Source organism: Drosophila simulans, chromosome 3R (genome assembly GCF_016746395.2).
Source record: "Drosophila simulans strain w501 chromosome 3R, Prin_Dsim_3.1, whole genome shotgun sequence".
NCBI classification, from domain to species: Eukaryota; Metazoa; Arthropoda; class Insecta; order Diptera; family Drosophilidae; genus Drosophila; species Drosophila simulans.
The window spans coordinates 25,283,125-25,311,118 of record NC_052523.2 but is presented as its reverse complement, the minus strand read 5'-3'; the positions used below and the strand labels follow the sequence as shown (position 1 = coordinate 25,311,118).

At 46.2% G+C, this 27,994-nt stretch overlaps 2 protein-coding genes across 5 annotated transcripts; one reads left to right on the top strand and one right to left on the bottom strand.

The window, feature by feature from the left end:
- Positions 1–18: 18 nt before the first annotated feature.
- LOC6730022 lies at positions 19–22,559 on the top strand. 4 transcript variants are annotated; one of them, XM_039295445.1, is made up of 8 exons: positions 19–148; positions 11,914–12,614; positions 14,916–15,068; positions 15,982–16,122; positions 16,219–16,333; positions 16,960–17,147; positions 18,316–18,811; positions 19,821–19,958. In XM_039295445.1, the coding sequence occupies exons 2-7, from the start codon at positions 12,074–12,076 to the stop codon at positions 18,687–18,689; spliced, it is 1,512 nt and encodes a 503-aa protein (XP_039151379.1). In that variant the 5' UTR covers positions 19–148; positions 11,914–12,073; the 3' UTR covers positions 18,690–18,811; positions 19,821–19,958. The 4 variants fall into 4 exon arrangements, with proteins under 4 accessions (XP_039151379.1, XP_039151378.1, XP_016036792.1 ...); XM_039295444.1 differs by having other exon boundaries at positions 16,960–17,156; XM_016174489.3 differs by lacking the exon at positions 18,316–18,811 and having other exon boundaries at positions 19,821–22,559.
- On the bottom strand, positions 22,385–27,950 carry LOC6730020 (probable multidrug resistance-associated protein lethal(2)03659). The gene is made up of 6 exons (XM_016177756.3): positions 27,865–27,950; positions 27,280–27,510; positions 25,300–27,210; positions 24,409–24,875; positions 23,400–24,354; positions 22,385–22,924 (listed from the first exon to the last, which is right to left on the bottom strand). The coding sequence occupies exons 1-6, from the start codon at positions 27,936–27,938 to the stop codon at positions 22,600–22,602; spliced, it is 3,963 nt and encodes a 1,320-aa protein (XP_016036791.1). The 5' UTR covers positions 27,939–27,950; the 3' UTR covers positions 22,385–22,599.
- Positions 27,951–27,994: the final 44 nt, after the last annotated feature.

Genomic DNA, 27,994 nt, shown 5'->3' with positions numbered 1-27,994 from the left:
TCCACCAAGGCTGTGGGAAATTCGGTTCAGAACGTGGTCAGACGTCGAAGCGCGTGGTCGTGGAGTTTTCCGAGAAAATCCAGGGCGGAAAACAAACAGTGCGAGGCAGCAGCAGCAGCAACAACAGCTATCTAGAGCAAAGGAAATTGTGAGCAATTTGTATTTTACTAGTATATTTCTTACGCGCGTGAGTGTGTGTGTGTGTGTGTGAGTGAGTGAATGAGTGTGAGTGAGTGTGTAAGTGTGCGAATGTGGTGATGAACCGAACAGCGTGCAACAAGAATAAAAAAAGTGCCAAACACAAACAAAAAACGAGATGAAAACAGAAGAATATACATAAATGGCAAGCAAATATTTTTCTGCTTGAACAGGGCAAAGAAAAGCACAAACTGCAGCGTATCCATGCCCTCAAACCAAAAAAAAAGAAACAAAAAAAAAATAAAACGAAGAAAACAGTGAAAAGCAATCAAAGTAATAAACGAAAAGGGGGGAATGGCGAACCGAACTGAAAGCAAATCAAAAAAATCAATGCCCTTTCTGCGGAATTGTACGTTGCGTATACGTGATATGTACCGAGGCAGCCAAGTCAAATAATAATAAAGGAAATTCTCACGTGACGCATAAAAAAGCCAACTCACACACACACACAGCGACGGCAACAGTAACACGGCATGCCCCTCAAACACACGCACACAGCGGTAAACTTACTACCTGGGACTCAAATTGAAGTTGGCGAAACATATTTGCGCAGCAAAGTTGCTACACGCAGCGAAAACTAGCTGCAGTAGTACCAAATTGTTGCTTAAATTGTGGTAGACCCAATTCATAACCCAAAAAGAGACGAACTTATCAGAAATCTATACAAGATCTTGAAGTTATCTGCATTTGAAAGCAATTTGGTGCCCAAAGTTGTATTGGTGCCTAAAAGTAGGCAATGGAATTTTTCATTCGGGAAATGTGACTTGCTGCGATATTAATATTTATGATTTGTGTGTGAAATATCTTGTTGCTCTGATGAAATACCAACATTTTCTCATCTTTTCTTGCAAAAGTGTCCCACTTTTCTCCGCCTGCATTTGGCAGGCACATGATTATGATGAGCTCGCCTTGCTAACTTGCTTCTTTTTGGGGCTCGTGGCTCGAAAATGACAACAGCTGGATGGCCGAGTGGGTGGCGGAAGATTGCCTTTTGCCGCATTTGTTGCCGCTATTTTGCATACATTGAATTTAATGAACTGCCTGTGTGCGGTGTGTTGGATTTGCTTTTAATAATTTAGGCTGCGCGCGGACTAAATGGCGCTTTTAAAGTAGGAACCGTCAGGCGACCCCAATATGGGCGACAAACGGGCGAGATGAGGCACAAATGAAAATATGAAAAAGGGCAGGGAAAACACGAACCATTTAATGCCCCTTCGCACCCTCGTTGCGCCTGTATGGGTACGCTGTGCGCTGGTGTGTGTGTGCAACCCCAAGTCGGAAGGGCAGACATACTAACACACTTCAGCCGGAGGACTACGTCATCCTGGCCCAGAAGCTTTGGGGCCAGCAGCCCAGCAAAGCCCAGCCAAACCAATGCGAACCGAACCCAACCAAACCAAAGCGAACTTCGCTGGGAGCCCAACTTTCCCTCGGCGTCGCCACATTTTCGCATTCACAATCACATCGCGTGGCATATCCATAGGCGTAAGGATACGGCATAGGCACATGGTCTGGCCTCCACTCACACCAGCACACTCGCCTTGCCACACACACACAGACACAGAGTTTGGCGAATGTGCACATGCACAGTGGGGTGAAGTTATAAGGACTCGAGTTGCGCTGCTCCTCCTTCGGATCGATTCCGGCTAACACAGACTTTGCGGCAGTTGCCGTTGCACACACTTGAAGAAAAAGGGGTAACTCAGATCTAGAACCAGTCAGCTGCATTTAAAGAATCTTTCAGACTTGGAAAAAGTTTAAACCCTTGATTAGATTGAGATACATTTGCTGAGCTTGAAGTTGATAGTTATCTTCTATCTTTTTAAAGACCTTTACTTGGTTACATTTTCCGATATTCTGTTTCTATATCATTCGCTTTAAGATCGCCATTCTTTCAGTGAAGTAACTCCAATTGCAGTGGCAGTTACTTCGCTACTTGCTGCACGACAATCTGCATGCGGCATGACATCGCGCAGCCGAAGGATATCGAGGATATGGGGGCAGGCAGGGGGCGTGGTCGATGGAGACGTCATCAATTTCCATCCAGCCTATAAATACAACCAAAGTATATGGCACAATGTGATGCCTTTGGGCCGGCGGCAAGTGTTGCAGTAAATTTCGAGGGGATCCGACTGCCGGCATGACCCTTGACCTTCGACTTGCACCATGTGGCATGCCCGTTTATGCTTCGATTTGCCGCCCTATAGGCCAAATCCACACCCAGGCCCACTCCACCCCTCCGGCAAATGCAAAATCATTTGCCATCGAAATCGCATGTCGACCGGCAGAAATAAAACTGAAAAAAAGCGAGTAGGAAGAGCAGACAAGCCGTATAGCAAACCGAAAACCCAACCAGAAATCCTTGTCGCACAGTTTGCGTTTATAATTTATATACGACGTTCCCTGTACGAGGAGGCTTCTCTTGTTTTAGTTGCGCATTCGTCCTTGTCCCGGCCAAGTATCCGTATCCAAGGCGGACTCGCAATCGAAATCCGCATGGAGGAGGCCTTTAAGTGCGCCCGCTGGCATTTGCGGCTCCTCCCGTTTAGGCCGACGAGCTGCCCGCTTTATGGCTATTAAAATATGCATTTAAATACACACCACGGCCTGCCTGCCATTTACCATATAGGCCATATACCATATAATCTTCGATGCGGCCTGCGTCTGTCTCCGGTCTTCGCTTCTCGGGCCTCCTCAGCTCCTCAGCTCCTCTTTAGCTCGAGTATGAGCTCCTCTGGGGCGTTGTTGAAAATTGAAATTGCGCGCTTATTTATGGAGCTCTGGCGGGGACGCTGGCGTTGATTGCCGTAACGCCCCATTGCCTGGTACATGACTATAATAATGATTGCCATTTTTATAGGCCAGCCAGCTCCGGCGCTGCGAAGATAAATTGTTTGGCTGCTTGGAAAATCGTTTCGCTTCGACATTTGAATCCTTTTGCTCGAAACTTTCTGCTTGATTTTCCCCTGGCAAATGGCTGCTGCGGTGGGTCAGCATGAATGCCAATGAAGTACAGCGCTATCCACGGCGTATACTTAATTTTCGGGCAAATACTTCTAGAGCTTTCGAGGGCTGACAGCGCTTCCCATAGGCGTGGTTAGCTTAATTGCACTAATTAATTTGGCTGAGGTGAGTCTGTCCTTTAAGTAGCTTAAGGATAACTAAATGCCGCATCTCTGGGGCTTTCGCTGTGTGTGTGTGTGTGTGTGTGTGCACCTCCAGGATAAATAATACAATTGCCAGCGGTCGACTGGCCCCGTTTCGCTGATGACACAGAACCGAGGAGTCGAGTGGCCCGGAGTCGAGAAGTCGACCTCTGACACCCTCATTATCCTACATGTGTACAGCTTATAGTCCTTTATATGTGCGGCAGCACGTGTGGAATATTAAGCAAACTGTGCAAACAGTCGTTGTCACATTAACCATGTCATGGCAAGTGCATATGCCAGTCTATCACCCCCGACACTTGGCTCAGACGTGCACTGGAAAAAATTATAGTGGCCTAATACATATAAATAGTGATACTAGATACTAGGTACCATTTGAATAATATCTCTATCCAAGCAAATGACTAAGTAACTGGCTCCTTCAAGGCTCTGTGTAACATTAGCCGCCAGAATTATAATATTTGGTAATTAGCATTTATTTCTCTGAGTGCATGCCACCTTTTAGACCGTGTTCTATTTATGGTACACCAACGGCACATATTTTATTTTCCGTGCGTGATCAATGGAGTGCGCGTTGCAGGCATTATAATGACCAATGACCATCCAACGGCACTCGATTAGCGCCACTTCACGCCGCTCTAAATGGATTCCAGAGCTTGTGGATTCCCGTGCCTAAGCCTGGCAAAATCGCATTTTCCTTCCGCATTGGTGGCTATATGTGCCACTCGCCCAAGCCCCACTTTTCGCACGTGGCCTGCACACGACGCAGAGGTTAAATATTGCAGCACTTTTAGGCGATTCATTCTGGAGGCGCCATCCCATCCCATCCAATCCCAGCACTGCCACATCCACATCCGCAGTTGCATCCGGCGAGCGACTGCAAAAAGCGGAAGATTTGCATGCCGAGAGCAGAAATCGATGGGTATTTTTGGGTATATCCAGATACTGATCTAATCGCCTTTGATAACTTTGAACTGGGATATGATTGGCGATGAAAATTTGTTGTTGAAACGTGGTAACTTATTTTATGTTGCAAGTTTGAGCTCTTTAAGGCACACCAATATGGATGTAGCAGCCTCACCAAAAATTTGCATAGAAAGAAGTATCTTTTTGGTACAATACCCTGTTCCCTGAAATATTTATGACTTTCCATGGGTATCTCAGAACGTAAAGTTCGTCCCTGAATATATCCATCTGCCTGCCTGTCTGGCTGGCAATAATTTGCAACATTCATCGTTAGTTCGACACGTAAAAGTGCACTGGATTCGGGATTGGGAATTTCAGTGCGAATGGCGAATGCGATTGCGACGCCGGATGCATTGTTGATGGCTTTCAGCATGTCAAGCGAATTTAATGGCTAAAATTTCTATTGTTCGGGGAAATTGCGTTTAAATTGCCCTCGCAAATCAATGGCAGAATAAAAGCGGAGCGCAGTAGATCGAACACAGGGTGATATCCGCTTTGAATTTCCCACAGACCAAACGGAATCAGATGAATCAGAAAGTATATCACCGTGCTGGTGTGCGACATGCTGACATATCTGATTTAGTACAATCACCCACTGAACGCCTCGTTGCGTGCATTAGAAACTCATTAACCGGGCTCATATACTCCTATTCGGTTCGCTTTTGGCTGGCTGCACACGGGGCGTATGGGTGATATTGCATGGGGCAACCGCACAGATGGATAGTGCACACAATTGTTATGTGGCATTTGCACATCGAAATATATATGACAGCTGCAAGCTGTGCAAAGTCAAACCATTTATTTATAATGTGTCAGGCGGCAAAGGTTAAAAGTTGCCCATCGACTGCCAACAACTCCGTTCAACTGCTGGAATCAATTGCGATGGCAACTCGATGGAAATCCGTTTACATTGAACTCGCCCCCACTTCCTTTTCCTGCACCCCCTACCCCTCCCCTCCCATCGCCCTTCTGCCAGCGGAAACGGAAATGCACAATGGCAAGAGGCAAGCGCCGCCCGACGACAAAGGCCCGAGTTTATTTATTATCAAAGGGCATGGGACATGCATACATCCGCCCGCCAAGACAAGCTGCAAATCTTCGCCGGCTCTTTATTCGCCACTCGGTATTTCAGCATTCAGCATTTCAGTATTTAAGGCACGACCCTCGCGGGCTAATTGGGCGGTGGGGTGGCACAGAAGTTTCCAGGCCAGCTACCCTTTCTCAATGGACTCAAAGGCAGTCTGCAGGAACCGCCGCTTGCCACGCCATGTTTCGTGATTTCCTTTGATTCAATGCGTTTGCTTTTGGGCGGCCGAACGGAGCTGAAGGATCAGGTGGGGGGGCAGACACGTAGGAGGAAGGAGTGGGAGGAGTGGGGGAAGTGCCCGGCACACGCCCCCTACAACGTGTACAACTCACGCCATTTCCGCTCGCCAGTCGCCTGGCTGTTGTCGTCGTCGTCACAGTACACTGACGCAAATTACTAGTGATTACATACATTTTGACATTTAGCTAAACGCAGCTTCAGCAAGTAGAATACCTTTTCATTGCGAACTTCAAAGATAAAATCTCAAGGAAAAGGAAACATATTTGCTTTGGACACTGATGAACTTGGCTTATAAGGAACCGTTTCGTCCGAATGGAATATCTTTTTCTGCCAAATCTGATATCATTTTACCATCAGTGTGTCTTTGTAACCTTTGTTTGTTTGGTCGCTGGCAATACTTTATTGTATTTCGCATTTTTCGCCATTTATTTATTGCCCTTCACGTGGCAACCCGAAAAAGGAACCAGGGCGCCACCGACGTCCCCGAATCCTGCGAAGCCTCCATCCACCTGGCTCGAAGCTTGAAGCTCAACAGTTTCGTCTCGTTCCAGCGATCATAATTCATTCATATTTGGAATGGCATTCGTATATCCACTTAGTAATACGGGTCCTTCGCGCCGCCCGAAATGAAATGCGAGCCCAAATTAATTCATAATGAGGAGCAACAGCAGTCAGGAATTTTCCGAGCTCGCTTTTCCATGCTGTATATGCTATGCATACACTGCGATGGGCAATTTGACAACATGCGATATTTAATTGAGTTTTAATATACGCTATTCACACACACAAACACACACACCGTTGCTGGGGGGACATTTGAAATATAAAACTAAATGTAACGTAATTTAGCCATGAATGCGATAAGCATTACTCACACTCGGTGGAAAAGTAAGCGCAGGTAAATGGATCGGATTTTCCGCGGCCTGGGAAATGGAGTGAGTCACGAATTAACTAGCGCATTTTTACATTGGTATACAAACATGGTAACATGGTAGTAATTCTATTTCGGAGCGTGTAATTTAGTTTCAAATTTAATTCACCGGCGAAGCAAACAAGTTTTTAATAGAAATAGGTGGAAACTTTTCATTATTTTCTATTCCAATGCCCCACCTTCGAGGTAATATCCCAGTAGCCCCGCCCCCAAGTCGTCTCGAGGGTCTGATTCACGGAGCGTGTCGCCCAGAAATGCATCCTCGTCGGAACTTGGATACTGGAAAGGTGGGAGATTGAAGGAGTTGGAACGAAAGGGAAGGAAGGAAGGACAATGGCATCCATCCAACGACCTGTAATCGACTCGAATCGATGTTCTTGCCCACTGATTGCTCAATCGGCCATTTCATTTGGGTTTAATTTTCGCAGGAAAATTCTCGAGCGATTCCCCGCGGGTCGCCACGCATTCCCATTCAATTTGCCACACTGAAAGTTGCAAGAGTTGAGGGCAATCCAATTAGTAAATTTCATTGCTCTCAGCATTTTTCCCCTCAGCGTCATATTTTCATATCTGACGTTGCTTTAATTAATTCTGAAACCGAACTGCAAATTCCAATTCAATCACTGGCCCCAAATTGAGGTCTCGTTGGAAGGTAGAACATTGATTTAATTATGGCGACTTGAGACTGGAGACTGGCATTTTGGCCTGGTTAAGTCCCAAAGTGCCTGAAAAAGTTTATATCCTAATCGTCTGATTAAACAACCCTAGCATATTTATTATTCAAACCGATGCTTTGGACTTTGAGCTGCTGGATTCATGGAAGATAAATGCATTGTCCCCAAATCGATTCGAGTTCATTTCGGACATTGAGTTATGGATTTAATCATTGAATTGTAGCCGCTGGCTAGATTATTTATTTTCGGCGATTTTGCCAGTGTGTGTTGACCAAACAAAATGAGAGCAGATTCTATTAGTTTTGCTGAATCTTGGGGCCATTAGGCGGCGCATTGAGGCGCCTCCATTGTGTGGGTGTCTTGCTGGCTGGCCAAGAGCAATGGTGCGGTTATTCGTCTTCGTCCTTTTGCTCCTATAGTCCTTGCGTCCTTTGGTCCTTTGTGCGAGTCACTGACTGCCGCTCGTCTCTGGTCGCTTGGTGTCTGTGGTCGTGTGCCAAATGCCAAGCCATTTGTTCCGAGCACATAAATCTTGGCGAATAATTGCTGTAATGGCACGCATTCGCAAAGATTCTGGCCTCAATCGATGGGGGGCCGCTTAAAATATGCGAAACGAACTGCAGTTTGGCTCTGCTCTTTAGATTCTCCACTTAGATTGCTCCCATCAGCAATCAATAAAATTTAGCATGCAGCAAGTACAGTCTGGCCTCCGAAACTCAGACATTAAGCGTTGCGAATGCAGTCGAAGCAATCAATTTAAGTCAATATTTACTCAGAGCTTTTTCAACGCTAACTAATCGCCAATATTCAGTGCATTTGCTTTTTCATGTTTACATGGGCTCAGTGACACATTTCCATGTGCCAATTAATGAGCACATGTCTTTTTCTCATTATGAAAATTAAAGCTGGGTCAATGTCAAAAATAACATATGTGGCTGTCTATTTAATTTTGAAGCGGAAGTGTAATTATGCATTCATTGCTCTTGTAACACATTTTTTTATATTCATTTCATGCATACAAGTGATAATTTCTCACTATACAAATTCGTAATTTGGCCATAAAAACTGAAATATTGATCCGAAAATGGAATGGCATACCTTGTTCAACTCGTAAATGTATTTTAAAAACAATGGTATTTAAAGTTTTGCGAAAAAAAATTTAACGATTTTTGTGAAATTTTGTGATGTAACCCCTTACCAAAAATGCGAAAATTGGCAAAAATCGAAAAATTTCAAATCAACCAAATGGCATTATTTTAAGTTCGAATAGACTCTTAGACGTAAAAAAAAGTGTGTCTTATGGTTTTAAGTCACATTTTGGCCAAGTTAGAGCTTGAAAATCCCTTGAAAAAGAGGTATTTTGGCCATATAAATGAAAATATGAATCGGAAAACGTAATGGAATACTTTAATAAGCTACTGAAACCATTTATAAAACATTAACATTCACAGTTAAAAAATAAATTTTTTTCGATTTTTGTTAATTTTATGATGTTACCCCTTACCAAAAATGCGAAAATTGACCAAAATTCGAAAACTTCAAAATCATCCAAAAAGTCACAATTATCGTTAGTTAAGACTATCAGCTATAAAAAATAGTATGTGTTATGGTTGTACAACCAAATTTGGTTAATCAACAGCCATATGCCCCTCAGATGGAGCATTTTTTGGCCATAATTCCTTTTAATTGGTTATTCAACTTAAGGAAGTTCAACTGTTTCTGTATCGGCGTTTCATCTGTATCTGTATCTGAATGTAGTATCTATCCGGCTGGCGCTAAGCCAGGGTGCGTTCCGTTTTGGCGGCGTCTGTGGAGCTCGAGCCCACTTGGACTGGCGCTGTTTGCCCTCGTTCCGACGGCTTTTCCATGTGGAGGGACCTATTGTTTGGCTTAGCCATGTTTGGCTATGCATTGTTGTTACTGCAAATACTCGAACAACACACACACGCACAGACACACACACGCACACGTGTGTCCTTAGCCATTGTTTGCTGAATTTATTGCACGAATTTCTGAATTGGCTCTCTGCGACTGTTTGTAGTTTTATTTTCTTACTTTTACGCCCCAAGCGCGTGTCCTTGAGGCTTACGCTAAAACAATGGCTGATTCCGGCGCAAAAAGTATTTATTGGACCAGTCGCCGTGTATCCTGGAGCCCAGTTGATGGGTCAGCCGGCCACCTGGCTTATGATTTATGCTTGTGTCATGTTAATTAGCACGATCTTAGCCTGATTAGGGTTATCTCGTTTGCGTGGGCCGCTGCGTTGCGCATACGCCACGTTGCCGCATGCGAAAATATGCGGTACAGCCGTCGGCAAAACAAATACGGCCCACGTGCTACAGTGAATTCAAAGTTTGAATGAAACCCAAACTGAATGTGATTCATTTAGAATATTTTATTTTGAAGATTGGTTCCCAAAATGATAGTAGCCCACTTTAATATCCAATTAAATATTGTGAAGTATAAATTACTAGACTTACTTTCTTGGTTGGTGTCTGAGTAATCCCTCTTTACGAGTACAGTGAACTGTGTGTAATTGCCAGCAACAAAAGAACACCAAACAAAGGCGGAGCTTGGACAAAGAAGTGCCATGGAATGAACTCCAATTTGATTTCATTACACCAGTAATTAGCTATTAGTGAGCGAATTGTGTTCTCTGCGGCGTATGAACTTGGCCGGATAGCCGTGCTCGATTAGTGAACTTTCACTGTACCCGTAAAGTTGGGACTACATCCGTTGTGGCAGCTGTGGTCGTTGCTGTTGTTGTAGATGCTGTGATACCATGGTTGTAATTTCCTTGTTCGTGGCTGCCTTTCATGTGTCAGGCATTTGTCCCATCAACATCAACATCGCCACCAGCACCAAACCATACCAATCACATCTTCTTAGGGCCCCAAGTCCCTCGTTGTCACAATTTTGGGGGCCTGAAGGCAGTCACATGGAATATATTGCGTATACGCCGTGTAATGAATACTCATCGTCCAATTGACAACGCATGAATTTATGAAAAACGAAAACAATTCCTCGCTTTGCGTGTGGAAATCGGGCAGATATGTTGGCATAAATATGCAACATGTTTCCCGTACATCATTTGCGCCCCAGTGCCTCACGCGTTTACGAGTTTCTCCGCGCAGGACATGCTAGTATCCTTAATCGCAATCGTTACAGAGGAGCCAAAACAGGCTTAAACCGATGAATTTGTGCCACACATTCGCTGCGAGTGAGCATAAATTACACGAGAATGGGGATTTGCACTGTCTGCCAGGACGGAAAATCCTGGCAACATTTTCCCACTCTGTCCCTGGGAACCCGAGAGCATTTATTTTGAAATCAGCTCATTTGGCTTGTAACCAAGGCCCGAAACAGAGGCATTTGCCTGTCAGGAACTGCTCACAGGAGTGTATGTTTCCATAAACATTTGCGATTAGCTCTTTATTTTTGGCAAATCTTTATAAATAAAACTGCGGACACTTTCTTGCGTTTCGCAGGTTCAGTTTTTTCCATTTAAGCTGGGCTTACAGGGTGTTTATATTAAAGGCTGAAATGTGGAAAACAATGCACTACTTCAGCCACAACCCTGATCTCATATATAAGCACGCTTACAAACGTATATAAATGGCCTCAGACAATAGACTTTCCTTGTCAAGGACCATTTGTATGCAGACAAATTTCTAAAAATACCTGCGGTTGACATTCTTTTGACAAATCTTTATAAATAGATGTGTGGACACTTTAAGGCATTCAAAGCAGCCGAGCTTCCTTTAAACCGGATGGTTATTAATGTCGGTATGCGTGTGTATATTTAGGCCAACGTGTGGTTCTGTACTCAAGTTATTTGGACAGACTGCAGTCTATTATTTGACCATCAGTGTGGTTTTAGGTCCGCTCAGAAGTGCGTAGGCCACAAAATGCTGATAACAATGAGTGCATACACCAAGCAGAATAATTTAGTCCAAGCTTATAAGTAGGCTCCCATTATTCCACCCACTCGATTGCTGTTAGTGCTGAATAGCTCTGTTTATTTTGGCCTATTTGACAAGCCCCGAGTGCATGTTTAAGCCTGATATGCAGACGAATGCCACCACTTGGCCACAAAACCCTGACATGGCCCATAATCGCTGACTAAACAAGCAGCACTTGTCGACCAACATGCGTTGCATGTTATAAAATTCACGATTTATTTATCGCTCGGTCGTGTTCTGGGCAGCCGCAGCAAACACAAATCATTGTCATGCAATTAAATAATATAATGGAAAATGGGTTTTAATTAAATTCTGTAATATTTTCGGTTCCATAACGGACGGACTTACACCGTCCACATCCGCTCGCTGATGGCGTCTGTGGGTGCGCCTAATCCAATTAACTGTCATAGACACACAAATTGGCCGTCACTCAATCCGGCTTGCAGTGCCAAAAGGCCAAAACGCCGCTCACAGTTGTGACAGTTTTCGTCCTGGCCCTGGGTGGAGCCGACTATGTGTCAATTTCGGTTTCAGTTACAGACTTTTGGTGGCACTTTCGGAAATTGTTTCAACAACGGTTTGTAATTTCACACGCCGCAAAGTGATTAGCCTGGCTTTGTCCCCTGATTGAATCCCCCAGCCGAAACTACAACTAACCCCATACCATTTCCTCCGCTTCTTCTTGCAGTGACAGACTTTGATGTGAACCGGACACGAGGGCGAGCACAGGAACAGACGGAAACCAAGCGAACAGCAAAAAGAACCAAAGGAGCAGAGCCACGCCAATAGTGTGCAAATTAATATAGTCGGAGCAGCATGGATGAGGAGCACGACGACGATCGAATAATATGAGATTAGATGGGGCTCTAGAGCCCCGGCCCCGTCAAGGAGCTGCCACAATCAAGGGCCGCCAGCCCCTGAGGCGCGAAACACGCGAACCATGTGAGACGCAACAGCAGCAGCCAGCTGACGAAGACGACGAGGCCACAGACGCTGAGTGTTTGACCACCAACAGCAGCAGCAGCAGCAGCACCAGCAGCAACAATTGCCAAGCCAACTTGGTCTCCAATCCAAAGAGAACACCATCAGCAACGCCCACGCCCAGAAAAACAACCGGCGGCAGAGGCAATACCAGGCATACCATATTAATGGCGCCCAACGTGGGGCATCAGCGGAAGAGCCTTGGCCTGCGACTTCCGATGAAGCAGGGCCGCAGCCGGCGGAGGATGTTGGGTGCGGAATGGGGCTGGGAGCGCCTTAACGGCCTGCTCCTGTGCCTGATTTCCGTTATTGCCCTGCTGCCGCCGCTGACGCTCGGCGATGACGGCGATAATTTCTTTGCCGTGAATGCCTTTAGTGCGGGTCCGGAGACGACAACGCCAGAGTTCGGTAAGTAGTCCAAGGCTTAGATAAGAATGATGCGCCAGGGAGCGGGATTACCACTGACTTAGCCCTATTTCAGCATGGAAATAGACCGCAATGGCGTCATCGAGGTGTCACATAATCATACATTCATATGTACATGCGGCTGTCTTGGCAGTCTTTTGTTCATCTAACTGCCGGCAATTCCATTGCAATTGCATAAGTTCCACAGTGGCATTAAACTGAGAAAGGCTGTATAAGAACCACATTTTATTTCCTTCGTTACGATCTCTTAGGAATATACAGTCTTTCAGTAGCACAAGGCCAGACTAGTTAATTAAAATGTAATTAAGTCAGGTTAATTCACGTTTATGCATATTCTCCAGAACTAAAGTCTGTAGTGCAACACGAATGCCTTATTCATATCTTTAAATTGGACTCAGTTTTTACCTTGAACGAACTTCTTGCCTTTTTTAATAAACTCTCGAAGAAGCTGAATGCCTTAAAGGGACTTTCTGACTGTCAGACAGGAATGCTTTATACAATTTCCTAGCCCATTTGCTCAAAAGCTTTTAGGCCACTGTGCTGGGGCTCGTGGCTCGTACTCATCCCTTCTAGTTTTCTCATCCGAAACTTAAATGGCCTGTCTGCGATGTGTTCTAGTTGGAATGTGAAAAGTTTTCCATGTACTCGCATGGCTTTTTTTCCTAGGCGGCCTAATGATGGTGCCGAAATAAGCAAAGTTGGCTTTAATGGCTCGGCTCAGTTCGGTTAATTATAAATGCTGGCTCTGTTGCAGCTTTGGCTGTTTAATGTGGGCCCTCCACTCGTCTGACATGTGCAATTTGTAGTCAGATTTTAGGCCCTTCCTCCGGGTGAAATATGCCTCTGGCTCTGGCCATTGGGTAATCGCTTTTTGGTGGTGCTCTCTCTGGCCATCAAAGGTTGGCCTCGGGTCACGGACATGGTCCACGGTAGCGCACCCCAGCCACTTTGTCAACACTTTCACAGAATTTGCCCGCTGCTGCTGCGCCACGGAAGCGAAAACCAAATAAAACTCATCTGGGGAAAAGACGTAAGCGAAGCTTTGTGGACTGCTGATGCTGCGGCATCTGGGCTTCCTCTTGGCAGACTGCAAGTAGAGGGTACGACGGGGTCGATTGATGCGGGTACGGACCTAATGCATAAGTAATACGCTGCAGATGGGACCCAGCTGTGCGACCCATCCAAAGCCATTTACTGGCCAATACCATTGGGAGCACAACCGAGTAAATCGAATAACTTATAATCCATCTAAAGCCTTCTCTTCACTAGTCCGATTGAAATATTGATTTTAACTTAAGGAAACTCGCTAGTCCTGCTATTGAGATATGAATTCTTGTCTTGGTAGGGTATCCAGCTGTCTAGCAATCTGCAGAAGCCCGCCATTATTCGCATTAGCATTCACTTTTCGCAGCCCCTCGCAAACTAGAGCCCTATTCATAGCCGTTGCATTTAAAAATAAACCGCAGGCAAATAGAGCTGGCCCCAACCATAAAAAAGGCCCCGCTAATACCACTAATACCACTAATAGTGGCACATGGGCATGAACTGGAAAATGGCGCACCCGCTTGTGCATGAGCAGCCATTTTGTTTTGTCTTTTCACTTCCGTTGGCTTAAATGTCGGCGCATCCGCTGCCTGATGGTCTTGGTCTTGGCCTGGGTCCTGGTCTGGGCTTCCTCTTGGCTTTTGGGGCCGGTAATTATGGGCCGTAGAAGGAGTATCAACAGAATTAGAGGTGTATGTGGAGCATGTGGCTCAAGTCCTGGGCTGAGATTTTGCACTGAGTGGCGGCGGGCGGGGAATCCCCGGAAACCGTAGAGTTGCTCCCAAGAGCTTAATTAAGATGTGAAGGGCCGCAAACGCAACTCACTGCCGACTCGAGTGTTTTCATTCCATTCAAAGTTAATGAAGGATTCCTAGCAGCCGGGCGGCTCAAGTGCACCGTGAAATGCTCGGGGGAAAAAACAAGCAAACACATACTCACTCGTTCCGTTCGACGCTCGCACGGGCGAAAAAAATAAAAAAATAGGGAAATGAAAAACCAACACACCAACACCTCGAAGGCTGCTAAAGAATTTACATTTTAATCTGCCCACAAGTCGTCGGGGGATTTGGAAAGCATTTCGCAGAAAGTTTGTTGCCAGCTTTTATTTTTTATTGATATGCACAGTGGCGAATCGAAAGTTTTCGCAGCGGTTTCATTACAAATTTTACGCCTGGGATTAGTCACGTTGATGTCATGAAATATATATCCTATCCACATCCTTTTCTCTTTCGCCCGCAGATTATGCCAGTCGTGGGCAGAAGAAGTTCGGCGACAAGTGCGATAATACCCTGGAATGCGGCTTCCCCGGCTCCATCTGCGATCCCAAGAAGAAGTCCTGCCAGTGCACCGAGGATCTGCCCGTCACCAATCACTATGACAAATGTGGCAAAGGTAGGTGGTAGTCGTTACTGCAAGCCCTTTGCCATCCGTTTTTCCGAGCTGTCACCCTGCCAAGTTTTCATTAAAAAAGAGTCAGGAAAGCTGGAACTTTCTGATTGCGGGCCCAGAAAATCTGTAAATTAAAATAGAAACTTGGCAGCCGCATTAGAGACTTGTGAAAAGTGCAACTAATGCACATTTGACATAATCACAATTGATATTCGGCCATGGCACACGTGCGATACTATAAATTCAAATCGAAACGGCGGACACTTCGAATGCGTATTTATGGCTGGGGATCGAACTCAAAGCCGCTGACAGGCGGAGATCTATTTCTATGGGCGTGACTCAATCGTAATTCCCGGCCGAATATCTCCCGGCCATTGATCATCAACGTGGCTGACAGCCATCATCAAGTCTGTCAGAAGCCAGAAGGCAGAAGTCTCCGGAGTGGACTCCTCCTCCTCAGTCGAGTATCTGCCCACCGCATCGGGGGCGTAATCGCCGGGCCTCCTCCGTGCTTGTTCCACGATAATATTTGTCAGCCGAGTGGACTGAGTGGACGGAGTGGAAAGTCAATCCGCCCCGGCCATATCGCACTTCAATCAGCCATTAAATCAATCCGCAAACAGCCGCGACAGCCGGGAAATATTTTCCCTGATATGGGCCATCGCCTGTTGTTGCTTGTTGCTTGAGGGGCACTGAAAGAAATCGGGGCTGTTAGCTAGATAATGCTTTTGAATATGTAATAAATTCTTCAATACTTACCTACAGCTATCACTTTTTAAGGACATATCTAAAAGTGCAAGAAATTTATGCATACTTTATTGACTTATGCAATTGTATATATTTTTCGCGACTGCATGTTGACCCTTTGTCAGCTTAACTGATTCCATTTGGTGTCCTTTCTGTTCCTCCTCCGCAGAGGCCGCCGTGAACGAGTCCTGCTTCTTCAACGAGCAGTGCGAGATGCGATACTTCCAGACGGAGTGCCGGGATGGACGCTGCATCTGCCGGTTCGAGATGTCGCCCATTTGGGGCAAGGACGGATCCGTGGAGTGCAAAGGTCGGTGGTTAAGGAGCGCGTAGACTTAAGCCGGCACTGCTTATGGTTAATGGGGCTGTGTTGTTTGTTGTCCTTTTGCCACTCGGCTGTTTGCAGGGCGCCAGGACAAGAGGGGACCCGAGACCTACATCGACCCGGCCATGATTGGCGTGCTGGTAGGAATGGCATTGATGTTTGTTATTATTTGTGTCGTCCTGCGATTGTTTAGCCAGTGAGTAAATTGCAATGCAAACATCTCCATCTCCATCTTCATCTCCATCCCCCGCACCCGCACACCCACGCAAATAGTTTAAGCCTTCAATCTGGGTCAACAGTCACACACCATTGGAGGAATCGATCAAATCGCTTGAGTGCACCCATAATCTAGGAAGCCATTTCAAAATGAAAGTACATTTGCTTAGAGACTTGAACCTAAGAAGTTCTAAAGAAAAGTATATTATTAAAAGTTACAATTAATGAACTATTAATCTCCCTTGCTCCACAACAAATCTCTAGTCTTCACTAGAAGTAATGGCATCATTTATGGTGCAAATCAAAGATCCTTAAGTCTCCTTTCACTCAGCTCAACCATCTCATCCGTTGGCTTGTCAATAAACTGGGTCAATTGGCCTGTCGATGCTTTGATGGGGCTTCCTTAATTTGTGGCTGGCTAGATACATAACTCGAGCACCAATTAATTTCCAGTCTAATAAACAGCGTTTCTGCATTAATTGGCATTAAGCTGGAGTAACCATGGCCCCCATATTCCCGCACCACCCGCTTGCTCAGCCCGCATCTATCGGATAATATGATCCGTGGGTCCCTGAAATGTGACTAATTCATGGCCGTAATTTGCAGAGCTCGCTGGCGTGAGAACCGAACCATCTTCAACACGCCCAATCCTCGCCTGATGAACGTCTCCCTGCTGCGGGACAGCAAGCTGCTCCACGGCCAGGAGCGCCGAGGGTCCAGGATGTCGGTGCGGGCGCCATCCCGGCAGCCCAGCATGGCCTCCCTGCGGCCCCACTCCCCCAATCCGTCGCTAGGTAAGACAGGTTTGTATTCCATGCCCCCCCAGTCGATGGTCAGCACCTCCTCCAATCTCTCTGGTCTCTGGTCTTCCGCGGTTGCATTTTTGGTTCTTCTTTTACCATTTCAACTTGCCATTTTTGTGTTGGTTCCTCTTGTTTTCGTCTCGACAACTTGCAGAACTTTCTTTTACAGCCAAACTACATACGAACAGAACAGAAAGGGAAACCCCTTAAACTTACTTATCCAATCAATCAATCAATCAATCAGTCAGTCAGTCAGCCAATTGACCAGTCAGTCACCAAACAATATACGTACAAAATCACCCAACTAAACTTAATTCACTGGGGCTGTGGATCAGCGGAAAAAACGTGATGAGAGTTCTAAGGGAACTTATATTGTACAATATAGAAAAGCGTGACTAACTATCTATGGTTTAGAGGTTTGGATAAACTTTTTTTAAATGTTATTGATTGTTTAGGTAATGGGTTAGTCAAAAGAATTAGTTAAAAGAATCTGAAGAAGTTTGTGTAATAGAAAATTATGTAGCTAAGCATATTTTTCAGCTCGCTAGAATATTCTAAACAACTTAGAATGCTTATCAAACAGAATCTCACAAATTACAAACTATCAATCATCCAGCAACCATATTTTTTTGCCTTTTCTGATATGAAAATGATTGGAACTTGTACGATTTGAAGTTATTGTTCTTTTCAGTTTTAATTAAATTAAATTTCTTTATTTTAAAATGCAACTAGTGCGCTGGGTAGCATAGTGACCACCAAACTGACCACCTTATCCTAAAGTTCGGGAACACAGGAACAACAACTCTTCGGGGGGCTCAATCAATTTGACTGACAGTTTAAGAAGCGTATTACTCAACGCCACTACGGTGATAATTGTTGGTGTGCTAAGCCCGGCGGACAGTTGGTTGAAATTACATTTTTTGGGTTATTTATATTCCTGTTTGAGTTTGAGTTCGTGCCCCCACCAAACCGAAAGGTGAAACCACCCGAAACCACCCATTTAACCCACTGACTAAATGTCGCGTGCCCAGCTGAAAGGCGATATACTAAACGTATCCAACCGCTCATTCCCCCCAAAAAAACAACAAACAAACAAACACGAACAACAACAAACCAAAACTGAAAACACAAATAAAACTAAAAACCAAAAACCAAAAAGGACGTATGATCCGGTCAAAGAGCAATACGCGGTCGAGTGACTCGCGGGTGAGCGATGTGTCCACCTGCTCGAGACTCCTGGAGCATCCGAGTGCCGCCAGCCAGCACAACCTGGTCCACAGCCACTTTCTGCCCTACGTGCCAACGACCACGGCCAGCACGGCTACGGCCACGAATGCCACCGCAACGTATGCTGCCTCGGCCACGCCCTCGCCCACGCCCACGCCACCGCCCTCGGCGGGTCACCAGTTGCCAATGGCCCATGCCAACGCCACCAGCACCACGAGCACCGCCAACGCCAACACCATCACCACCACCACGTATGTGTCCCCGGCGGGAACAGCACCAGCCTGTGGTCGGACCAACAAGTTCTAGGGTTCCGGAGCTCTAGATCACCACGCTGTACACATAGATACTCGCGCATATCCGTGTGTGTCCGTAAACGTATCACATCCAAACCGCTAGAAACAAACGCATCCATATCAGGGTCCAAAGAGGTAGGCAGCCCAGAAGGCGAACCACACCCACTCCCAAGCAATACAAGAATACCCTCTGCGTAGTGTACTCGTAAAGTTGATGTCTTGTCTAGCGAAAGTTGTGTCCAAACAGTTGTACTCGTATCCGTAAAAGTATCTGTGCACTGCGGGAAATTACGTCGACTGCAATCAGAAGTATAAGTCTAAGTAGAGAATTAAAGTCATTAAATCACTTGGAATTCCCAAATAGTTCTGTCCAATATAAGTTCTTTAAGCAAGTGAAAAACCCTACCACGACGTCACAGTTGCATAAGCCTTACTTTTGAAATACATACAGATATACCTGATTGCTTGGCGTCTTTTCCCCCAGTGTACTCGTAGTCATTGTTCTCGTTGTTGTTCTTTTTGGCTCGAAGTGTTGTTACCCTAGTCTTAATCTGTAGTCAAGAGTTGCGGTTAACCTGTATGTAAAACTACTACTGCTCCAACTTCCACCACTCCCTAGAAGACACACACAGATACAAAAGCAGACTCTGATGCAGACACCATGCGCTACAGATACAATGATAAACGATCGTAGATACTCGTACCAAAGAATACCTCATCGAATCTATCTCTTTTTCCAACCAACTTATCCATGCAGCATTCCTTTTGAGTTCCGTTTCCGCTTTGGTTTCTTTCCTTTCTAGCACGGCTATCTATAGTTTCCTTAACTGGCTTCCTTAAGATATATATTATTTTTACAGTACGGCATGCGATCGCATATGTGTTTTCTCCTATAAGATCTTAATAAAAGAACAAACTATAGAAAAAACTCCTTCGATCGCCTGCTGTTCATAGAATATGCCACGTAGAACGAAGGACTCCTTCGAACTCGAAGTCGAGTGTCGGGATCCCGTTGACCACATTGCTGTTGTCCTGTGATGCCAACGATAACTTCCCTTCAGCCGGTTATCCGAGTAGCGAGTAGCTGAGCCCGTAATCCCCCAGATACTCATCCCTTTCCTTTGCACGGACATCTAACCCGCAGGCTCCCATTCCGAGTCGCATGGCAGCAATGCATCCGCAGCCTCGGTGCGCTCCAACCGCAGCAACTCGGTGGCTCCCGGCAAGGTCGTCCACCACGAGCGCCACGGATCCGCCCATCGCCAGCACCACCCACATGGCCACCAGCCAAAGGAGCAGCCGCAGTCGCCGCAGTCGCAGGACCAGTCGCTGATCACCAACATCACCACGAACCCGGTGGCCGAGAGCGTTACCGTCGAGATCATCGAGCCGGGTCAGAAGTAAGGGAACAGGATGGCTACTTCAAGCACAAAGCTATGATGGCACAGGCAGGATTAACTGGCTAACTCTCTGACACACGAACACAGGACACGAAATGCAGCACAAACTATAGGAACATCTAGTCACGGTATATGCACGCGATAATAAGGCGGACACGCTCCCAAAAGGGGCGTGGCCGGCGAACAACACACAAAAAATCGAATTACACATGGAGGCCATTGTTCGACTCTTTTTGACAAAGACCATTTTTGCGATTAATGGAAATTTTTTAACCAAACCAATTATATACTTACTATATGAATATGGAGCGTGTAAAGAAACACACACACACATACACCCAGAACAATGCTAAATGAATTACTTACGTACGACTACACCGTAAAAAAATAATTGAAAAAAACCTTGCATAACAAATTCATACTACTCTTTTTTTCAACCAAAAAAAAAAAACACAAAAACCAAATACAAAGAAACAAAAACGATGCAACCGATAAGGGAAACTTTACTAATTTAAATAACATATTGTAATGCAGTTATATAACTAAGCTTTGGGTTAAAGGCTTTAAGGATTTAAGGATTTAAAACACAGAATAGGAAAACAGAGAATTCACAGCGTAGGGAAACTAGGGCATGATCTCAATCGTAGTGTTCTTTAGCCAGCCATCGGAGGCACTGCATCGTGGCCAAAGATGCGTTAAATTGGCCGAAACCAAATGCAAACCGCTGATACAACGCCTTATCTATATACTAATATTATAGATCCAATTGCCGCTCTAGCTCCCACATATGGATGTTATTACCCAGAGTCGATGAGAAACCAAGTTGAAGAAATATTTAACAACCTCGGGACCATATTTTATAATCAAAATATGCGTTTCATTGCGAAGCACGCACGTTCACCTTATCCTTATCCTCGTTTCCTTCGGCATTAGCTTTTCGTTCCCGAACGGATCTGGGTTCGGATGCAAAGGAGTACCTATACTTTATATCAACTAGCTGAGCAAATTTTAGGGAACACTCACAACATGATATTAAGCATAACGACTACACACAAGCTCGCCGAGAGTCCAAAATCTAAATTGACTTCCAGTTGACGGTATTGATTTCACACCTAAGTTTCAACTTTTAAGCTGATTTACTCACACCGCACATTGCTGGTCGGGCCGAGGATTTTCGGGCAGTGCATTGGGCTAGCCGGAAGTAGGGGAAGATTTGCGGGTCTGTCCAATGCGAAGGCCGAATGGTGCATCGGCTGCAGATCTGCAGTTTATAGCCATAGTAGGAATAGAAATCGATATTGATAAGGTTAAGTTGTTGCCCCCAAAAAACCGACAGACGATTCTCATTTGCTTTTGTGCTCAATCAAAGAAGCTTAACTGTGAGAATACCAAAATGAATACAAGATACAAGTAAAAGTAGAGCGAAAAAATCTTAAAGTTGCTTGAGAACCTCTAGCTAAACAATTACAATTAGAGTGACGAGGAGAAAACTTACGGAAAATACAAAAAAAAAACGAAAACAATTTTATTAAAGCATCGAATTTTTCTTAAAACAAAACGAGCAAACAAACAATCTTATTTCTAGGACAACCAAATCTAGTTACTTATTTACATTCTAAAGGGCATTCAGAAAACAATTTAGGCTTTGGAATTTGGGGAAGAATTTCAAGGTCTAACTTTGTTTTACCAACCGCAAGACACTTACATCTAAGCACCAAAGATCTAGAGTATATTACAACTAATTATAAAGAGGATACAAATAAATGAATCACTGATTTTTCTATTTACATCAAATATTGTTGAAGGCAGACTTTAAGCGAATTTTAAATAAGCTACGAGGAGTATATTTTAAAACCAATTATATACATACATAAATATGCTTTATTTACTTTAATATTTACATTATACACAACCACATCCAACTATATATGAACTTGTATTAAAGTTTCGTGGAAAACTGCTACCAAACCGAATGCGATAATTCATTTACACTCTACCAAGAAAAACAACAATTTTATATAAGAAGCGGAATCGAAATCGATATCTTGTAATGCTAATATTATACATCTAGAATCAAACGCCATTATCGCACATCTAAGCCATACAAATCGAAACTAAAGTGAAGCGAGGAGACAACCTAAATCTTTAAGCCTAGAAGAGAAGCAACTTATAGAGTTCAACATTTCGATTTTCATGCGACTTGTAACTACAGAGAAAACAAAACAAAACCAAACCAAAAGGATACTAGAAAGGATCGTAGTTATAGAGAGCGAATCAAAGCCAGACAGTACGAGTAGCAAAATATAGACGATGGTAATGTAATCTTAACCTACAAGACAAATTGCTTTTTCAAATTCCAGAAGGCAAACGATCGATCGAGTATATTATGAACTACATATAAAGTATATACATATATATAACTATATTTAAAGATCAGTTCACTATAATAAAGTCTATATTACCATACCTACGAACGAAAACCACTCCACCCCGGTGTACCAATTGATTCCCCCCAGCAGTCTTTCACAGCGTCGTCCCCTTGTACCCCAGATCCAGCACGGATCCCTGATCCTCCGACTTCCGGCCCAGCACCCTCTTCCGGTAGCTCTGCTCTGCCAGGTGGCGCAGGTGCTGCGCCGTTCCCACGCCCGTCTTCTCCACGAAGCGATGCAGGTAGCCGTGCCGGTTGTGCAGCAGCTCGTGCGGATGCCCCAGCTCCACCACACGGCCCATGTCCACCACCATCACGCGGTCGTTGTCCATGACGGTGTGCAGCCGGTGGGCGATAGTCAGCACGGTGCAGTGGGCGAACTTGGTGTGGATCGCCTCCTGGATGAGATTGTCGGTCCTGCAGGGCGAGTATGAGAACGAAAAGTTGTAATACATCGGAAACCAACTACTAAGTGAAATATTTATCAATAAACTTTGGGGTAAATAAACTCGGCACTCATTAAAAGTTCTAGATCCAGATAGTTTCGATTGTTGAATCAAAATACTACGGCACTACTAATATTTTAAGCATCCTGGTCTTATCAGAAACACGTTTTCAACTGTCACGCAGAAAGAACCTTTTCTACGTCGCTTTCAATGCAAATTTTCAACTTCATTGACAAATTGTAAAGATCATCGATCAACATCAGCTGATTTTGAAGCGAAAGTGATTGATTTTGATTTCGTTTGTCACTCCCGACGTCGCTCGTTTTGATCTTTCAAACCGCAACAAACCGTCGGAATTAAACCATCAATCAAACTTTGTGCGTTCTGCCTCAAATTTGCTTTCAGTCAGCTGATCTTCACGCATGAATTCGTTTTAATAGACTTACTCGGGATCCACGTTGGCTGTGGCCTCGTCCATGATGAGTATTTTGTTCTGGCGCAGGAGGGCTCTGGCCAGGCAGACCAGCTGCCTCTGGCCCATGCTGAAGTTGGCCCCGCAGTCGTGGAGCCTGCAGTTGATGCCCTCCTTCAGATTCGATACAAACTCCTTGAGCTTGACGGCCTCCAGGGCCAGCCACAGTTCCTCGTCCGTCTTCTCCTCGAAGGGATCGAGGTTGAAGCGGAGGGATCCCGAGAAGAGCACCGGGTCCTGCGGTATGATCGAGATCCTACGTCTCAGATCGTGCAGGCCCAGCTGGGATGTCTCGAAGCCATCGATGCAGATGTGTCCATCGATGTGAGCCAACCGAAAGAGGGCATGGACAATGGAGGACTTGCCCGCCGCCGTATGTCCCACTATGCCGATCTTCTCCTCGCCACGGATGGTGAAGGTGAGACCTTTGAGGATGTAGGGCCCGTGATTACTGTAGCGCAGCCGCAGATCCCTGAAGTCCAGCTGTCCTCCACTGGGCCAGTGCTTCGGCAGATTGACGGATTCCTCCGTTTCAAAGGCAGGTTCCGATGGTATGTTCACATACTCCATTACCCGCTCCACGCTAGTCATCATGTTCTCGAGCTCCACGGTTTGCCGCATTCCCGCCTGGCACATGAGCACTAGTTTCATGGACTGTGTGATGGCCAGACCCACATCTCCGCTGTAGTATCCTCTGTGCTTGTCGAAGAGCAGGAAACTGAATGTCACCGCCAGGATGTACAGCACGCAGATGAGGTCCGTCCAGAAGGCGAAGGCCCGGTTAATGCTCACATGAAGGTACAGAGCAGAGGTGTTCTCGTTCTGGTAGTAGTGGAAGTCCCGCTCCATGTACTTGGTGCCATTCAGAGCACGGATGGTGGCCAATCCCTTGAAGGTGGCATTTGTGTGGGAGTAGATTGGACTGCGAGCTGGAAGGGATTGGATTAGTCACTAGACTTGAGCAGTACGCCAAGGCTACTCACATATAGTTTCTATGCGCTTCAAACTCCGGCTAGCTCCTATATAGAGACACCTACAGCCGTACAACAGGGCCACCACCACGGTGGCCGGTAGGAGGAGCCAAATATTCGCCGTGCTGACCACAGCGAGCACCGCCAGAGCATTCACAGCAAATTCAATGGAGTCCATCAGAGCCTGCGGCAGATTGACATCGATGGCCAGAACGTCGCTGGAGAAACGATTCAAAATCCGGCCGGAGGTGGCCAGCGTGAAGAAGTGCATGAAGGCTCGGATGACTCCTTCGAAGAGCTGGTCGTGGATGCGCAGCGATATCCGCAGGGTCATCATAAAGAAGCCAAAGGTGCGGAGCACGTAGAAGATGAGGGTGCACAGGATGAGGAACGTATACAGGATCATCATGCGCAGTCGAGTTCTATGATACTCCGGAATGGGCTCGTGCTGATTGGGTTCCGTCTCCTCCCAAGTTGCCCTGCAGAAATATAGAAATTCGTCCTTTAAACTATGAAATCAATATTGTCTATATACAATGTAATATATATAATCAAAACCGAGCCTTATCTCTAGCTTTGATTACTAGCACATTTTAATCAACAAACAATCCAAGGTATTCCCCGAAAGATTCAATTGAACATGAAATCAATATGGGTGGTGTGGAGCCCAGACTTCCTATTGTCACCTTCTGATACTGAAATATAACCATATAACATGTGGCGTCGAGATAGTGGGCTGTGTCCCATCTGTGCGGAAATTCGGGCAATATTTATTGCAATCAACAAGTGGAACACGCTTTTATCATGTAGTGCTATTAAACACGTCGCAATCTATAAATCAGACTGACTCATCTCACAACAAGGTTAGTCATTTAAGCCGAAATAACTGCAAGGCTCACTTACCACTTGGACAGGAATATATCCATGGTTGCCTCGGAGGAACGGGCCACGACGAACATAAGCAGGATGAGCACCACGACCAACGGATGCCCCAGCACCTTGAAGTACTCCTTGTAGGTGTGCAGCTTCACAGATCCTATTTGCTGCTGCTCCTTGAACTGCTGCTCTATCTCGTGCCGATCCAGATGCTCCTCCTGGGACAGGGATTTTCGTGGTTCGGGCTCCTCGTAAACGCTATCCGTTCGCATGGCCCGCAACTTGGCCACCTCCACATCATTGGCCACCGACATCCTGAATCGAATTAGCTTCTTGAGGGCATCATAGTGCCCCTGGACAGAGATGCGACCACCCTCGAGCAGCACTAAATGATCCACGTGTCTGAGCAGCTGAACACGATGGGTGACCAGGATGCGAATCTTCTTGGACAGGAACTCGTTGAGACACCGATCCAGGAGCATCTTGCTCACATGAGAATCCACAGCGGAAAGCGGATCGTCCAGGAGGTAGATATCCGCCTTCCGGTAGACAGCCCGCGCAAGGCTAACTCTTGCCTTTTGACCGCCACTCAGACTGGCACCACCTTCGCCCAGCCTGGTGCTATCGCCCAGCGGGAGTTGTTCCACGTCCCTGTCAAGATGGCAAACTCGCAGGACCTCCAGATAACGCTGCTCATCGTAGGGTTCCGTAAAGAGGATATTATCTCGCAGACTACCCCGGAGTAACCAGGGCTCCTGAGGAGCATAACTGAGGACTCCATTGACGTCCACACTGCCACTAATAATATCCAGTTCACCGAGGATCACTTGTAGAAGGGTGCTCTTTCCCGCACCCACGGTTCCCACGATTCCCACAAATTGCTGATCCTGGGCCTGAAAACTCACATCCTCGATGTGGCGATGGCGCTTCTCCTGCTTCTTCTGATCCCAACTCGCAGTGAGTTTATGGACCGTAATGCTCTTTACTTCGGCCTTGGGTTTGTGGGTGCGTCCGAGGAAGTTGCCGTGCTCCGGATTATCCTCCGCCTCCTTAAAGTTGTGTACTCCACCATCAGCTGGATTCTCGTGCTGGAAGAGGAAATCCTTCACGCGATTGGCCACCACAAAGGTCTCCACCCACATGTTGATGGCCAGCGGCCAGGAGTGGAGCAAGGAATCGTTAAGGTGATCATAATAGCTGGCGACAATAAACACCTTCTGCGAGGTGACTATGTCGCCCGTGAAGACATAGGTCACCAGAGAGAGGAAGAGGGACAGCTTGGAGATCATGCCTGTGCACTGTAGTCCTGCGTAGATGTAGGTGGACCCCCTTATGGAGTCCATTTCCTCCTTTCGCACTTTGCCTATCAGCTTGGCGAAGGACTTCTCCCAGGCGTACATCTTGATAAGCTGCATGGCGGCGATGATCTCGTTCATCAGCTTCACCCTTTCATCTCCCACATCCGCCGAACTCCTCTTGTACCGCGCTATTGCCCGTGCGGCCCAGGCTTGGAGTGGGATGAAGGCCACGATGGTGCCCAGTCCCACAACCGCTGGCCATCCAATCAGTTGGTATATGATGTAGACGAAGACCACGCCCTCCAAAGGACCGCGCCACAGCTCGTGGAAGCAGTAGAAGGACTCGTTGAAGGTGGGCAGGTCGGTGGCCATCAGGGATATGGCATAGCCACTCACTCCGCTGTTGTCAGCCGCCACCGAGACCCGGAGGAACTTCCGGTAGACGAGTCCCGCGCAGGCCAGACGGACGCGAGAGCCCACTCTGAACAGGTATTTCATAAATGGGTGGAAGAAAAGCCCGGAGATGAGGGAGCAAAGCACCACGCCCATGGCGTACAAGTAGGCCGAATGCTTTGTGATCTTCCCCGTGCTCTCCGAGAAGAAGGACACCAAGCCGCCCAACATCAAGGGCTGCGTTGTGCTGGGGGGTTATAAATGTAATAATGCATTAGTCCTAAGATTCATATTCCTGCCCACGCATAGTACTTACTGCACTGCTATGGCCATGATGGAGTACACGATGCTCGCCGGCACAAAGCTCCAGCCGTAGGCCTTGAATATCATGCGCAGGACGTTGGGCTTGGACCGCTTGAGCTCCTGCTCCCAGTGGCCGAGCAGAAAGGAGGACACCTGGGTGCTCTCGAGACTGGGTTCGGTCTCGTAGAGATCCGATGGATCCAGACTCCGTTGCAGTCCCTTGACGAGAATCTCGCGCGTCCAGCTGGAAGGATAGAGGGAGCACAGGGCGAGGGAACTGGTTATTGACGGACATGACAGGTGTCGCCGGGCTGTCGCGGATTCTTTTATCGCTCTTCAAAGGAATCAAACGAATTCGCTCGCGCCGTAAATTTCGAGTGACGGCCAAGGTGCGGTGCCCATAAATACTGATCATGGTGGGCAGTCCGTCAGCTGGAAAGGTCTGTATCTTATCAGCAGGACTTCAAGAGGGGTCAGCCCACGAAATAAGTTAACTTGATCGACCGGAGTGCTTCTCACCACCTCGTTATTTTGGAAACATTACGTATGACGATTTAAATATTACGTATACGCAGGACTGGCACTCGCTTTCACTCACATAAAAAACCATTTGGAAAAGAAGTTGGCCTTTGTCACTGGATTCGGCTGGCGCTGCTCATGGACCGCACTCATTATTATTCGAACTTGGCCGCCGTGCACATATATAGTATACTAGCTATACTAGCGAA

What these genes read in the sequence shown, in the direction of transcription:
- LOC6730022 (XM_039295444.1), top strand. Translation starts at nt 12,074, where the DNA reads ATGAGATTAGATGGGGCTCTAGAGCCCCGGCCCCGTCAAGGAGCTGCC. An exon ending in CTATGACAAATGTGGCAAAG is followed by an intron (nt 15,069 to 15,981) that starts GTAGGTGGTAGT and finishes CCTCCTCCGCAG; the next exon opens with AGGCCGCCGTGAACGAGTCC. An exon ending in TCCGTCGCTAGGTAAGACAG is followed by an intron (nt 17,157 to 18,315) that starts GTTTGTATTCCA and finishes AAAACCAAAAAG; the next exon opens with GACGTATGATCCGGTCAAAG.
- LOC6730020 (XM_016177756.3), bottom strand. Translation starts at nt 27,938, where the DNA reads ATGAGTGCGGTCCATGAGCAGCGCCAGCCGAATCCAGTGACAAAGGCC. An exon ending in GATATATTCCTGTCCAAGTG is followed by an intron (nt 24,876 to 25,299) that starts GTAAGTGAGCCT and finishes ATATTTCTGCAG; the next exon opens with GGCAACTTGGGAGGAGACGG. An exon ending in GAAGCGCATAGAAACTATAT is followed by an intron (nt 24,355 to 24,408) that starts GTGAGTAGCCTT and finishes AATCCCTTCCAG; the next exon opens with CTCGCAGTCCAATCTACTCC.